At 54.7% G+C, this 13,269-nt stretch overlaps 1 protein-coding gene across 6 annotated transcripts in view; it reads left to right on the top strand.

Annotated features, from left to right (window-relative positions):
- The window catches only part of LOC116956533 (BAR/IMD domain-containing adapter protein 2-like), a 58,640-nt gene that overhangs the window by 18,991 nt on the left and 26,380 nt on the right, over positions 1 to 13,269 (top strand). For all 6 annotated transcript variants that reach the window (XM_032978233.2, XM_032978254.2, XM_032978247.2 and 3 more), the window contains exons 4-6: positions 9,829 to 9,890; positions 10,509 to 10,580; positions 11,332 to 11,469. In XM_032978233.2, coding sequence (XP_032834124.2) covers positions 9,829 to 9,890; positions 10,509 to 10,580; positions 11,332 to 11,469 — 272 coding nt within the window. The remainder of the gene's footprint in view (positions 1 to 9,828; positions 9,891 to 10,508; positions 10,581 to 11,331; positions 11,470 to 13,269) is intronic.

Below are 13,269 nucleotides of genomic sequence, written 5' to 3'. Positions count from 1 at the left end.
AAGGAAGAACTGTGTTTTAGTTTAGCACAGTAAAACGCAGCTTCCTATGGAGACTAATATGTTTAAATAGATAACCCCTCCCTCGATTTGCAAAATGACCCATGTAGACTAAATGCACAGACTTGCATTGGATCAAGCTGTAGCCCAGTGGTGAACAATACGGCCTCATGAACCTGCAAAATTAAGTTTGATTCCCGGCCATGGCTAACATCAGTGGCGAGCGATGTCCGAAATAGCCGGTCCTGGGTGACCTCTCCCCATCTTCCCACCTCTCCACCCCCTCGCCAACGGGCACTAACCAGCGTGGTGAAGTATGGTCACAACCTCGCTGCGATCGGCACGGCGTGGGGAGGCCCTCATCCAGCAGTGGATTGCAAAGGGTTGTAAGTCTTGATGGTTAATTTCATATAATATACCGGTTCGCCTTATAAGTGGCTTTGAAATCATAAAATCGCCGAACAATGTGACCTTAACGGCAAACGTAAATTTCGGCTCATAATTGATTTTTGGGTTGGGCCACGATCGGATTATTAATGGGGCCTAACCCAAAACTAATTTGGGAGTGGTGAGATGTTAACTACTTCGCCTGGTATACAGGAGGTGGTCGGTTCGATCCCAACCCTTGACTCCTGTATATTTGTCTTTCCCAGTGGTTGCGTGGATTTTTCTCCGGGTTTTCCCTCCACATTTAGAATCAACATGCATTTAGAGTATTTTAGCTAAAATACATTTCCACGTGATAAGCCGCTTCGTTGAGCTATCGTTTGTGGCTAGGTCTTACCTGGTAAAATAAAAACAGTTTATAGTTTTGTCTCAAAGGAGTGTGGGCGCAATACCTTCCCGTGCGAGGGTTGTTATGTGTGCGTACGTACGTTGAACTTCTTTCGCACCCTACGTAGCCAGCCATGAAAGTCGGAGGTTGCGGGGGAAGGGACAACATCTAAACGCAAAAAGCAGCTCAAAGCGAAATGAGTTTTAAATCTAGATTTAAAAGTGCATGACTCCATTGGCTTCTGGATATCGGAAGGTAGATCCTAAGAGGGGGGGTATATTTAGCCATATCTTAGTGCCGACGTATGCATGAGTGTGCCATACAATTTTATTTATTTTCCCTCCCCCTGCTATAAAGTAAAGTGGACATCGACGAAAAGAGATGGAACGAGAAGCGGTGCGCTAAGTAGCGTGGTGAGAATCGGAAGTTTTTTTTTCTTCCACCGAGTAAAACCCCATTCGAGCTTAGAAGAAGGTCTTTGTACAAGGGTGACCTTCGGGCCGGCAGACAACCTAGGAGTAGGAGGCGTAAGCGTGCGTGGAGTTACTCCGGCAGACAAACGGTGGAACACGCTGACCGGAGGACGTCCAAACGTCGGCGAGCGAAGACGACGCCAAGTGAACCGTTGAGAGAATCCCAGTTTAGTGGCCTTGGGCCATGGGTGCCGCCATCGCGGGAAGGCAGCGGCCCTGCGGGGGGGGTAAGCGGGGGGGGTGGCGGGGGGGGCGGCACTCGCGCCAGAGAGGCGGCAGCCAAATTCGGGGGAAACGTGCCACAAGATTACGTCCAGAATGGGAATAGGATTTATTAACTTATTTATCCTGGAGGAATCCGAAGAGCTTATTAAGCTATACAGTATATATATTCTTTAAAGGGTGTCCAGGATTTTCACCGATGTCCAGTACCGTGGAGGTGGCGCGGCTTCAAATCGATGGATTTTCGCGTCATTGCGGGTTCGCGAGAGATGGCAACAGCGGCTTGTGGAGGCGGTGGGGTGGGGGAGACGGAGACGTTCATCCAGCAGTGGATTGATAATCGCTGCTGCTGATGCTGATGATGAAATTGTGGCGCACAGTTGTACGTTTCGATCTCACGAGTCCACACGGGGGACGCCGCCCCCTGCACGTGTCCAGACAGGCGCGGGGTGGAGGGAGATAGCAGGAATACCGCCTTGCTCTGCCTCTCCACCGCCACCCGTGCCCCCCCCCTCCCCCTCCCGTCCTCTCCACCCCCCCGCCTCTATCCCCGGGTTTATTTTTCCGGACTCGATGTGCCGTACTGTACGTCAAGTTGTCGCAATGGTGCCAAAAGCGATGGTTAAAATGCTATGACGTTGTTTGTATTGGAAACACACACCGCACCACAGCTGTGCAGAACAGGGAGGACGGGAAGATACGCTAATGGCAGTCAGATGATCGTAATCAATCGGTCACATTCGATCCTGAGTGATCATGAGCGTCATCATCGCCACGTACTTCATAGTCATCATCGCCGTCGTCAATTTCCCAGTGGTTGTGGAAAGTCGTGAAGCGAGTGTTGATGGAACAGACTGTGGCCAGCTCTCCCACCATAGGAACGTGAAATTTCCCCTGCCGGCTCAGGGCCCGAGATGAGACACGGGAATGCGCTCGGGACGAGAGCCGGCTGACTCGTTTGACTTTGGCTCCTGTTTAGTTAATTTGTACGGAAGCGCACGCGCAAGTATTGACAAACCCGGCTGGGAATTATACAGTAGCCATGATGTCAACCTCGCCTCGAGATCACCACTCGCTATGGTAACAGCCACCGTGACCTGGAGCTATCCTCCAGCCTCGTGTACAAAGGAAAAGATCCCCCGTGTAGCCGTCAGCAAACAGTTGGGATAAGTGTTGTTGACGAGTAGCACCTGAGAAGTCCGGCATGGCACCCGAGGTGTTGGTGTTGGCAGCACCACGCCGTGCCGCCTTTGTCTTCCCAGTGGTGATGTTTACACATAGCACCAGAGTGTTGACAGTTGGGGAGAGGCGCAGGACCTGTTCAAATATTCGTCGCCGCTGTTGGCCGTCAGTGGGAATCAAACTCGGATTGCCGGCTTTGTAGGGTAGTGCGCTAGCCATTGTGCCACCGGTCCCAAGTACACAAGACAAATATCCCCCGTATAGCCTCGGCATACATTTGGGGCAAGTGCTGTTAGCGAGCACCTATGAAAGCCAGCACGGCACACGAGGTGGTGGGTGGCCAATACTGTGCCCGGCCGCCTTTGTCTCTCCAGTGCCGATGTTTACACACCGGGTACTCATTTGAGGCGGACGCTGAGGACCGGCTCAAATTATCGTCATCGGTGTTGGTGTCCGTGAACGGGAATCGAACTCGGGTTCGCCAGACTCGTAGCTCAGCGCGCTTGCCACTGCGCCACCACTCCCCACAAATACACTCGCACCACGCATGCACCGGTGCGCTCTCACGGGCGCGCACCGTCCTGGCAAGGTCATTGTCGGTTCCGGTGCAGATTGTGCAAAAGGATGCCCCGGTGAAGCGCGCGCGTCACGGTGTGAGAATGTGGCCGCCTCTGTCCCCCTCGGCGAGTCTCTCACGTGCCCCCCCCCACCCCTCACCGTGCCTCCTCGCTCGCGATGCCCAGTTCTTTATGGGGTCGATCCACCTTCATTAGAAAGGGCCGTGTGTGTGGGTGTGCGCGCCCGGAGCGTGTGTGTGAGTGTGTGTGTGCGAGTGTGTGTGAGTGTGTGTGTGTGTGCAGTGTGGGTGTGAGTGTGTGTGAGTGTGAGCGTGTGTGAGTGAGTGAGTGTGAGTGTGTGAGTGTTTGTCTTTGAGGGGGAGCAGAGGCGCAGTTGCTAGTAAGAACCCGGCGACCCGAGTTCGATTCGCACTCGTGGCTAACAGCTGTGACGATTATCTGAACCGGTCCTTGGCCTCCCCTAGGTTGACTCGGCCTCAAGTGAGTACCTGGTGCGGTGTGTAGTGAACACCGCCACTGGGGAGACAAAGACGGTCGGGCGTGCCGCCGGCCACCCACCCCCTCGTGTGCCGTTCCGACCTTCATAGGTGCTCGCTAACAGCACTTTGCTCCAACAGTCTGTTAAAGGCTACATGGAGGGTCTTTGTGGCTTTGTTTTCGCATATATATAGGTGTGTGTGTGTGAGTCATATCAGTCGGTTATCTCGTAACACCTCGGTCTGTTCCGTGACCTTCTGCCAGCAGTGAGCGTTCGTCACTTCACACAATGGCCTCCGAGTACACCTAGCCTGGCACGAGCACCGTGGCGACGCCACCGCCACTTAGTGCTCGATGGTGGCGGTTGTTGCTGTTGCCGCCTTTTGTATGGGTGCGTGCGAGCGGTGGCACGGCGATTTGCACGCTCTGCTACGAAAGCGGCTGCCCACCTCGGTTCGATTCCCTGTCGTGTTTAGCTTCATCGGAGGGTGGAATCTGCCTAAGGTCTTTGGGACACTCCCCAAGGTTGACTCGACCCAACGCTCGAGCACGAGGTGTGAAACCGTTTAGCGCTGGGGAGACAAAGGCGGCCGGGCGTGGCGATGACCGCACGGCTCCCTTCGTGCGCCGTGCCGCCCCTCGCTCACAACACTTGCCCCCCTCCCCCCCCCCCCCCCCCCCGACGGCCTGCGTAGGCTCCACGGGGGGGGAGGGGGGGGGTATTTTATGTTTGGGTCATGCGTTGTGGTTGCCGTTGCGTCCGGCAGTCCCAGAGTCCGTCCCCTCGCCGTGCCGTCTCCGTGACCTTGGGTATGAGTTATGAGGCCCACGCGAACGCATCCACGCGAGACAGACACAGCCATCCTGCCTGGCCGGTTTCCACCCACCCACCCACCCACCACCCCTTCCCTTTCAACCCCCCCACCTCTACCTCCCGAGCAATTACCAAGCCCACCTGAGCCCCTCCCCACCCTGCCCCCCAACCCATTCCCCACGTCATCATCACCACCACCCTTCCTAACCCCCCCCCACCCACTACTCCACCGCCATCACCCCACTCAACTTCTACTCCATCATCCCTCTTTCGCTCACCCTCTCCACTAGTCTCCAAGTCAATCCGCACTCGTCCCCGCGAGCGCACGCGTGTCAGCATGCCCTGGTCACGGTATCCGTGGGGGCGAGCGTGTGTGCGTGTGTGTGTAAAGGGAGCGGTGGCACAGCGGTTGGCCCACTGCGTCTACGAACCCGCCGACATGAGTTCGATTTCACGCTCACGGCGGCCATCACCAGTGGCGATTACCTGAAGCCGGTCATGGGCCTCCCTTAGGTCGACTCGGCCTCAAATGAGTACCTGGCGCGGTGTGTAAACATCGACCACTGGGGAGACAAAGGCGGCCGGGCATGGTGCTGTGGCCACCCACCCCACCCCCCCTCGTGTGCCTTGCCAGCCTTCATAGGTGCTCGGTAACAGCACTTGGCCAAGCAGTCTGTTGAAGGCTATACGGGGGATCTTTGTCTCTGTATGCGGTGTGGATTGTGCTGGGCTTGCCCGTGGGGTTGGCAGCTTACCGTTTACTCTCTAAGCCGATGGGTGTGGAGAATTTTCAGCGTTGCAGGCCAAATAGGATTTTCGAACGTCTCTCTCCGAGACACTGATCACGCTCGGGCTGCCCAGCACCGATCGCCGCGCGCTCGAAGGAACTTGAAAGGCGACCAGTTGGACCCGCCGGCACTCAACTCGGTCAGCGCTGTTGCTTGCAGGGTCATCAAAAAATTGTTGCCCGCGGGTACCCGATTAGCCGCGGCCCTTAGATGCTTGTGCGGTGACACGGATTAACGTGGTTATTTTAGCGGGCGCCATTTCAAAGTGGCGGCATTCTCGTGCGACTGGGGGCCCTATGAAATGAGGTAATGGGTCCATATCCGGGCTGTGGGGGGCTCTTGGGTTCTACACCCAGGGACCTACGCCCAAAGGGGTGGGAGGTGCTGCCTCTGATACATAGTCTACCAACGCGCGCCAGTGGGCTTGCCCAAACGCGCTATGACACATTTGCAGGTGGATATATATAATGTACGGATAAAAAAAACGTGCAGTAATTAAGAAATGTAAATAGCAGCCGTTTTGTAAATCCGCTGCTGGATGTTGAAGGCATCCCCCCCCCCTCCCCCAAGGCGTTGTCGGTCGTGGCGGCTGTTTGGACACGCTTGATCATACGCCACTTCGCTGGCCCGGCCCGATTAAGATCTCGGTCGTTGCCAGGAATACAACTTTGTGTCCCTAAGTTCATGGTGCAGTGCGCTAACCGCTGTACCACTACTCCACCCTATTAGAAAAAAAACTGTAGCCATGGCAGGGACTTTGTTCTGATGGCTTGATTTTGTTCTGATTTCTATTTGCTTCACTGCTTGTACCCTATTCTTAGTTTTTTCGGTAAAGTCACGTTTTATTGTTTTATATATATTTTATTATTTTGTTGTTTCTCTTCAACGTGACTTTACAGAAAAAAAAAACTAAGAATATGAATTACTGCAGTCACGAAAGCTTTAAATCAAAATTTAATTGCTTGTACCCTATTATATTTTCTTGCTTTTGTCGTATATTGGTGGCCCATGTCACTCTTGGAAATGAAACTCGATCCTGGTCTCTTTGAGTTTGCGCCTCCCTTTGTGAAATAAAATGAACGTTCTTGGCCTGCGCTCGTACATCCTCCGTGTGCAGGATGAATGCCCCCACCCCCCACCGTAGATATCCACAACCTCTCCGTTAGAACCCCACACACGGCGGTCAGGGTTTAACGGATGACAACTGCCGCCGCCACTTTCAAAGGAACCTGGTCTAATTATTAATTACGAACGCAGCGGGGGTGGGGGGGTCCTGAAAAGTTAAATTCAAATCCTTGACCTTTGACCCGTCAGACGAGTACCCCCCCCCCTCCTCCCAGTGGTTAGGCCAAGGGACCGCTTTGTTTGGGGAGGGTGGCGGTTTATTCCTACGATGCCCAGGAAAGTGTTCAATCTACCCGTCCGTCTGTCCGTCCTCCCACGCAAAGGACTCCGTCACTTGCGTGGTCAGAGCGAGAGCTTGACGCGACGTATCGTCGGCTGTGACCGCGTCGGCCGGAATGCGTCCCCTCCCGTTCGACCTCGGGTCCTCGGCACGGTTGTGGAGGCCCGGGAGATCATGTTCTTGGGTGGGCGATGGCACAAAAGGTGTCGCGGCCTGCGGGTCCGCGCGGTTGGCAACGGACGGCGCTGCAGCCGAAACCGTCGCGTGGTGCACAGATGGACTCTTGTGAGATGAACCGCAGACAGGTGGACAGAGATGGACATTTGGTCTGCACGTTCACTGACAGACTGAGATTAGACACGCCCACAGGCTAGCCGCAGACTATAGACACAGGCGACACAAACTCCACACACACTGATAATGGGCACAAGCAAACTAGATACAGATACTCACGTAGACACTACGTACACACAGGCTATGGACACTTGCACACTGTAGCCACGACAAAGATCCCCCTTAACAGACTGTTGGGGCAAGTGCTTTTGGCGAGCACCTATGAAGGCCGCCGGCACGGCACACGAGATTGTGGGTGGCCAACACCGCACCCGGCCGCCTTTGTCTCTCCAGTGGCGATGTTTACACACCACAGCATGTACTCATTTGAGGCTGAGTCGACCTAGGGGCGACCCAGGACCGGTTCAGATAATCGTCACCGGTGTTGGTGGTCGTGAAACGCGAAATCTAACTCGGGTTCATGGCGTGGCGGGCAATCCCCACACTCTACGCACAGTCTATAGACACAGACTGCACACACACAGGATATAGACGTACACTCAAGTAAAGTTGTAAATAAGAAGCCGCTAAGCGACAGCCCCCACTCATGACAGCTGACTCCCCCTCTCGTTCGTGTGACCCTTGGGGAGACTCTGCGGGGGCCTTCTCGCGTTATCCAGGCGCTCGTTTGCACGCGAGAGAGTCTCGTGACTTTCATTCGGTGAGCGTCTCGTCGTTGCCCAACGCGTGACCCGATACACCCCCCCCCCCTCGCAGACAAAGACCCCCCCCCCCCCCCCCGTATAGCCTAAACGGACTTTTTGGGGCAAGTGCCCCAAAAGTCTGGCGATGTCTCCCGTTGTTCATGTCCACGCACACCACATCGGGTACGGATTTATGGCCGAGTTGACCTACAGTAGGCCCGAGCCAGATTTCGATACCATGTGCCACTGGGAATGGGGAGTGCATCACTAGGGCCAGGCATGGAGCCTGTGTTGGTGGGACTTGCGGTACCCAATATACCGCCGCTTCCGCACGTGCGTGCGCACACACACACAGCTATGCATGGTTTTACACACACGTGGATAATCATATGTAGAGATGTGCGTGTGTGTTTGTGTAATGCGGGAGCTGTGTATAGGAGACAGCCATTGCCCCGCAGTGGCTCTGATGCTCTTAAAACATCGCCGAGCGAAAACCGGCAGATGGGAATTCACAAGAGCCCGCGGAATTCTGAAATGAGGCTCGCACAAGTTGTCATCGCAGTGACACGTGCTCGCACTGTCTGCAGCCACACTAAGACAAAGATCCCCCGAATAACCTCACTGTTGGGGAAAGTGCTGCTAGCGAACAGCGCCATGCCCCTTGACAGCCTTTGTCTCCCCAGTGCTGTTGTTTTTTTTCTTCCCACAATGCACCAGGTCCTCATTTGAGGCTGAGGTGTCACAGGGGTAGATCCAGTACAAGTTGATATATTCGCCACTGATGTTGATCGTGAGTTGTAATTTGAACTCGGGTCACCAGGTTCGAAGCACAGCGCGCTGATCGCTGCACTACACACATAAACACACGCGGGTTAAAAAACAGGGAGACAAAGGCGGCCGGGGGGGGGGGTGCTGGTTACCCACCCCCTCGTGTGCCGTGCCGACCTTCATAGGTGCCGCTACTCGCTTCCAGCACTTGTCCCAACAGACTGTTAAGGCTATACGGTGGGGGGGGGGGGGTCTTTGTTCATGTGTTCGAGTGCATGTGTGTGTGGAAGGCTGTTTATGTTCACAACATCGAGCGGAGCGTCGCGCGGATGGCACTGAAATTTGGCACAGCGTGGGGGGTAGCGTGGCGGTTACAGGTGGTGCGTCTGCCAGCCATCTTAGTCGGTCAAACCCATGGCACCTGGGTCTGTCCCGTGACCTCCTGCCAGCAGAGAGAGCCCGCCACGCTTCACCTGATAGCCCTAAAGTGCACATGGCCTCGCGCAAGCACAGTGGGGGGAGGGGGGGTGTGACATCATCGCCACTTAGTGGGGAATGGCGGTGGTCGTTGTAGTGTTGTGGGTGTGGACCGTGCTGGCATTCAAGGGATGCACGCTAACACCACGTGCCCGGTATTGTCCGTGAGGCTGGGGGGGGGCATCTTTGTGTTTGCGTGTCCATTGTCTGTCCGGTTTTATAAGCATCTCAGAATAGCAGCTGCTTCAACAGTCTATTCGCCTAAATTGTGCGCAATATAGGAGGCCCATTGCGAAAACGTCGCCTATTATACGGTAATCTCACCGCGGTGGCGCGGCGGTAACTACCTCGCCTGGTATACAGGAAGTCGTGGGTTCGACCCCGACACCTGCTGCTGTATATTTAGAGTTTTCGTGAAATCGAACTCGGATTGTTGGGCTCGTAGCGCAGCGCGCTAACCGCTACACTACCACTCCCCACCACACACACACACACAAAGTATTTGGCTGCTATAAATTTTCGCACAATAAGCCACTTCATTGAGCTATCATTTGTGGCCAGGTTGCTTCTGAAACAGCTATATAGCTCAGTGGGCCTTGGTTAACTTCACTGTATTCCTTTTGAAGGCTACAGTATTGTTGACAGATGTGAGTTGTTATTTGGCTGCGAGTGAGATTGGTGAGTTGTGAGTTGAGTGGTGGTGTTTGCCAGTCAGTCAACCCAATAAGACCTGGGTCTGTCCGTTGACCGCCTTCTAGCGAGTCTTTGATACCTCCACATGGCCTCGGAGTGCACCTAGTCTGGCACGAGAACCGTGGTGAGTGGAGCGACTGCAGTTGTGGCTGCGGGATGATTGTAACTCCCCCCCCCCCGTGTTGCCATTTCTTCTCCGCAGGCGACACGATCACGCAGATGGCATTGACTCAAAAGCAGATCCTGCATTTGTTGGAGGAAACGGTGAGAAGGAGAGATCTGGGGAGATCTGGGAAAGTCCTGGGGAGATTCTGGGCGAAAGGGGAAAATGAAACGATCCATTTGCTTCCTCCCGAGTGTATGACCCCAGTTGGGCTGTCTAGACGCTCATTGTTATGAGACGATGACATTGTGTTTAGTTTTATGTACTTTCCCCTCGCCTCCGATTCGCACGACGGTTGGCTACGTACGGTGCGAAAGAGAGTTCAACATGCATACAGCAAGCAGCGTTAATGTCAATGATGACCGATTGTGACAGTGATCGAGATGATTGTGCCAGTAGTTGATTTAAGATGATGGCAGTGATTACGATGCTTAATACCGATAATTACGATGATGACAACGATTGTGAAGATGATCAGTCTCATGGCGATGATGGTGACAATGATGATATAACTGATGACAACGGTGATCAATGATTGGGGTTGATCAACATCCCTGTTCACAAGGAGTCTTAGAACTTGGTGAAGCTTACCGGGATATAATAAAAGCCATTGCCATCGGACGATGATCATGACAAGACGATGACCATGATTATGGTAATGATGACATTGACAATGTTGACGATGGTGTTGGTGATGATGATCTGGTTGTCCTGTCCAGCTCAAGTCATTCCGGACAGACATTCTCTCCGACATGGAGCAGAAGCTCGAGTCTGACATCAAATTTTTGCCGGTCAGTATTGCCCTTACGACCTCCCGTTACCTCGTGACCCACCTTGCTCACATGTTGACCCGTGCAGCCGTTTACTTGGCCCCCCAGCTCGCCCTCACACCTTTTTGCCCGCCCACCCACTTGCTCGCTCACCGACTCACTCGCTTGCCCACCAGTTATTTCCTTCAGCCACTCGCTCGCACACCTAATCGAATGTTTCCCCAAACTGCTCGCCTGGTCACTCGCAATATTTCTGTTAGTCGTGCGCTCACATAATACATTCCCTTGCCCACCCACCCACTCACCGAAAGACAAAGCTCCCCGTTTCACCTTAACAGACTGTTTGGCCAAGTGCTGTTAGCGAGCACGGCACAAGAGTCGGTGGGTGGCCAGCACCACGCTCGGCCACCTTTGTCTCCCCAGTGGCGATGTTTACACACCGCACCAGGTACTTATTTGAGGCTGAGTCGACCTAGGGGAGGCCCAGAACCGATTCAGATAATCGTCACTGGTGTTTGGCTTTGAGCGGGAATCTAACTCGTGTAGATGGGTTTGTAGTGCAGGGTGCCCCACCGCTCCCCATCCACTCACTTGCTCATCCACCTGGTTATCTCCCCACTGTTGATCACTTGATTTGCTCGCCCAGCTTTTCATACGCTCGCACACTCGCTCGTCCATTCGCCCATCCGTTCCAACGCTCGCCCACTCGTCGCTCCTCCACCCGCCCGTCCGTTAAAACAGCCCGCGTGCCCCGCTCCCTCTCGCCCTGCAGTCGGCCCTGCGCAAGTACCAGGGGGAGCACAAGGCGAAGTGTGACGTCCTCGACAGGAACACGACGGAGCTGAAGAAGCTGCGCAGGAAGAGCCAGGGCTCCAAGAACCCGGGCAAGTACAACGAGAAGGAGGCGCAGGTGAGCGGGGGCCGGAGGAGCGAGCGAACGACCCCCACCCTACCCCCACCCTCTTCCTGACTCCTAACCCCGCGGGCTGTGTAATCCCCATATTTGATAATAAAAAAACCTTCTTGTAAGTGGCCCGGCAATGGGAAGTGGGAGCAGCGTCAAGGATGTTACGAATGGGAAACGGAGAACGGAATGGGGAAGGGATGCCGGGACAGAAGTCCCCTTTTTTTTTACAAACCAGCTAAGGCCTCGCTGAGCTGCATAGCTCTTTTTCAGAAGCGACCTGGTCATCACAAATGATAGCTCAGCGAAACGGCTTATCGTGCGGCAATGCACAGCAGCCAAATACTCTGAACGCGTGATGATTTTTAAATGTGGATGGGAAAAATGGGAGGACCCGGAGAAAAATCCACTCGACCACGGAGCGAGAGAGACACGCAAACTATTTATTAGAAAACGTCTCGCCTCTCCTCCCACGTGTGCCGCTGGACGGGAAGTGACGGGCAGGGCTTTGCGACGTCGTCTGGCGTCGTCGGCAACCTCGTGACTGGTAGCTGCGGGGGGGGCGGGGGGGGAGGTTTGCAGGGGATTTGTCTGGGGGGGGCTTTCCCGCCTTCGGGGCGACAGGATGGGGAGGCAGGCGGCTGCCGTTTTTATAGGGGCCCAATTAATCGACCGCGGAATAAAAATTGGTCTTTTCATTGATTATGAGATTGTTAATGAACCTAGACGACTCGTGTCCCCTTACTTATTAGGACGACCACTGTCGATGTCCCGACAAGGTGTGTTTCGTCTACACCTGACTGAAAGGGGCTGGGTTGGTGGGCAGTGTGGGGGGGACTGGCAGGGAGGGGTACGGGGCGGTTGTGGGGGGGGGGGTGGGCAGCGTGTGGGGGAAGCGGTGGGGAGGGGGGGGTGGCGGCAAGAAGGCTGGCGGCGAGTTGAGTTGAATTATTAATCGAGTGACAGGGCCGAGCCTCCACAGCCCACGGGTTCACGCTGCTGCTGCTGCTGCTGCTCACGTGGGTTGTGAGCTGGCGGGGAGACGGACAGTAGCAGCGGCGGTAGCGGTAGTAATCAAGATTCCACTGCTGGTTGAGGCCTTCATTCAGCAGTGGATCGATCACGGCGAAGATGATGATGCTGCATGCATGCCGTTGAAATTCTTTCACACCGTACGTAGCCAATCGCGCTAATCGGAGGTGCGGCGGAAGGACGACAAACTAAACACCAAAACGGTTCGAAAGAAGTGACTTTTCAACCTAGATGATTCCTAATATCGGAATGGAGTGTTCCAGACGGCCGCAGAAGCACATCTGAAAGCGTGCGACGCGGTGACCGACTTCGTTTCGATGGCCAACCAAAAGCCGACGCGAGGATGACCGGAGTCCGCATGATGATTTAATAATTATGACGATGACGATGACGACGACGACGACGTTTAAGGTGTGTCCCTGGAGTGGTTGAAGTGGCCGCACACTAGGTGCGGTCCTGCGACACCGTCTTGTGTGCACAGGGGTGGTGCGCCGCTAGCTGCGGATGTCCGAAGTAAAAAATGTTTTCCCATTATCTCGCGACGGGCGTGGCGCTCAAGATGGGCGCTCGCTCCAGTGGGAGGGCCTTCTACCAGCAGTGGCGAGAGCCAGGCAATTGCGGGGGCCGCGCCTTTACCCACCACCCCTTTTACCCACGGCAGTCGTTCTTCACCGATTTTCAGAGGGGGAGCATCGGGTGAAAGTGACCCGATGAAACATCATCGGTGTGTGTGAGGGCCGCCACACGTTTTAAACCATTGGGGGTTTGACAGCA

The sequence above is a fragment of the Petromyzon marinus genome, chromosome 3, assembly GCF_048934315.1.
Source record: "Petromyzon marinus isolate PM22_M1 ecotype Great Lakes invasive population chromosome 3, UKy_Petmar_22M1.pri1.0, whole genome shotgun sequence".
NCBI lineage: Eukaryota > Metazoa > Chordata > Hyperoartia > Petromyzontiformes > Petromyzontidae > Petromyzon > Petromyzon marinus.
This window is presented reverse-complemented; position numbering and strand designations above follow the sequence as displayed.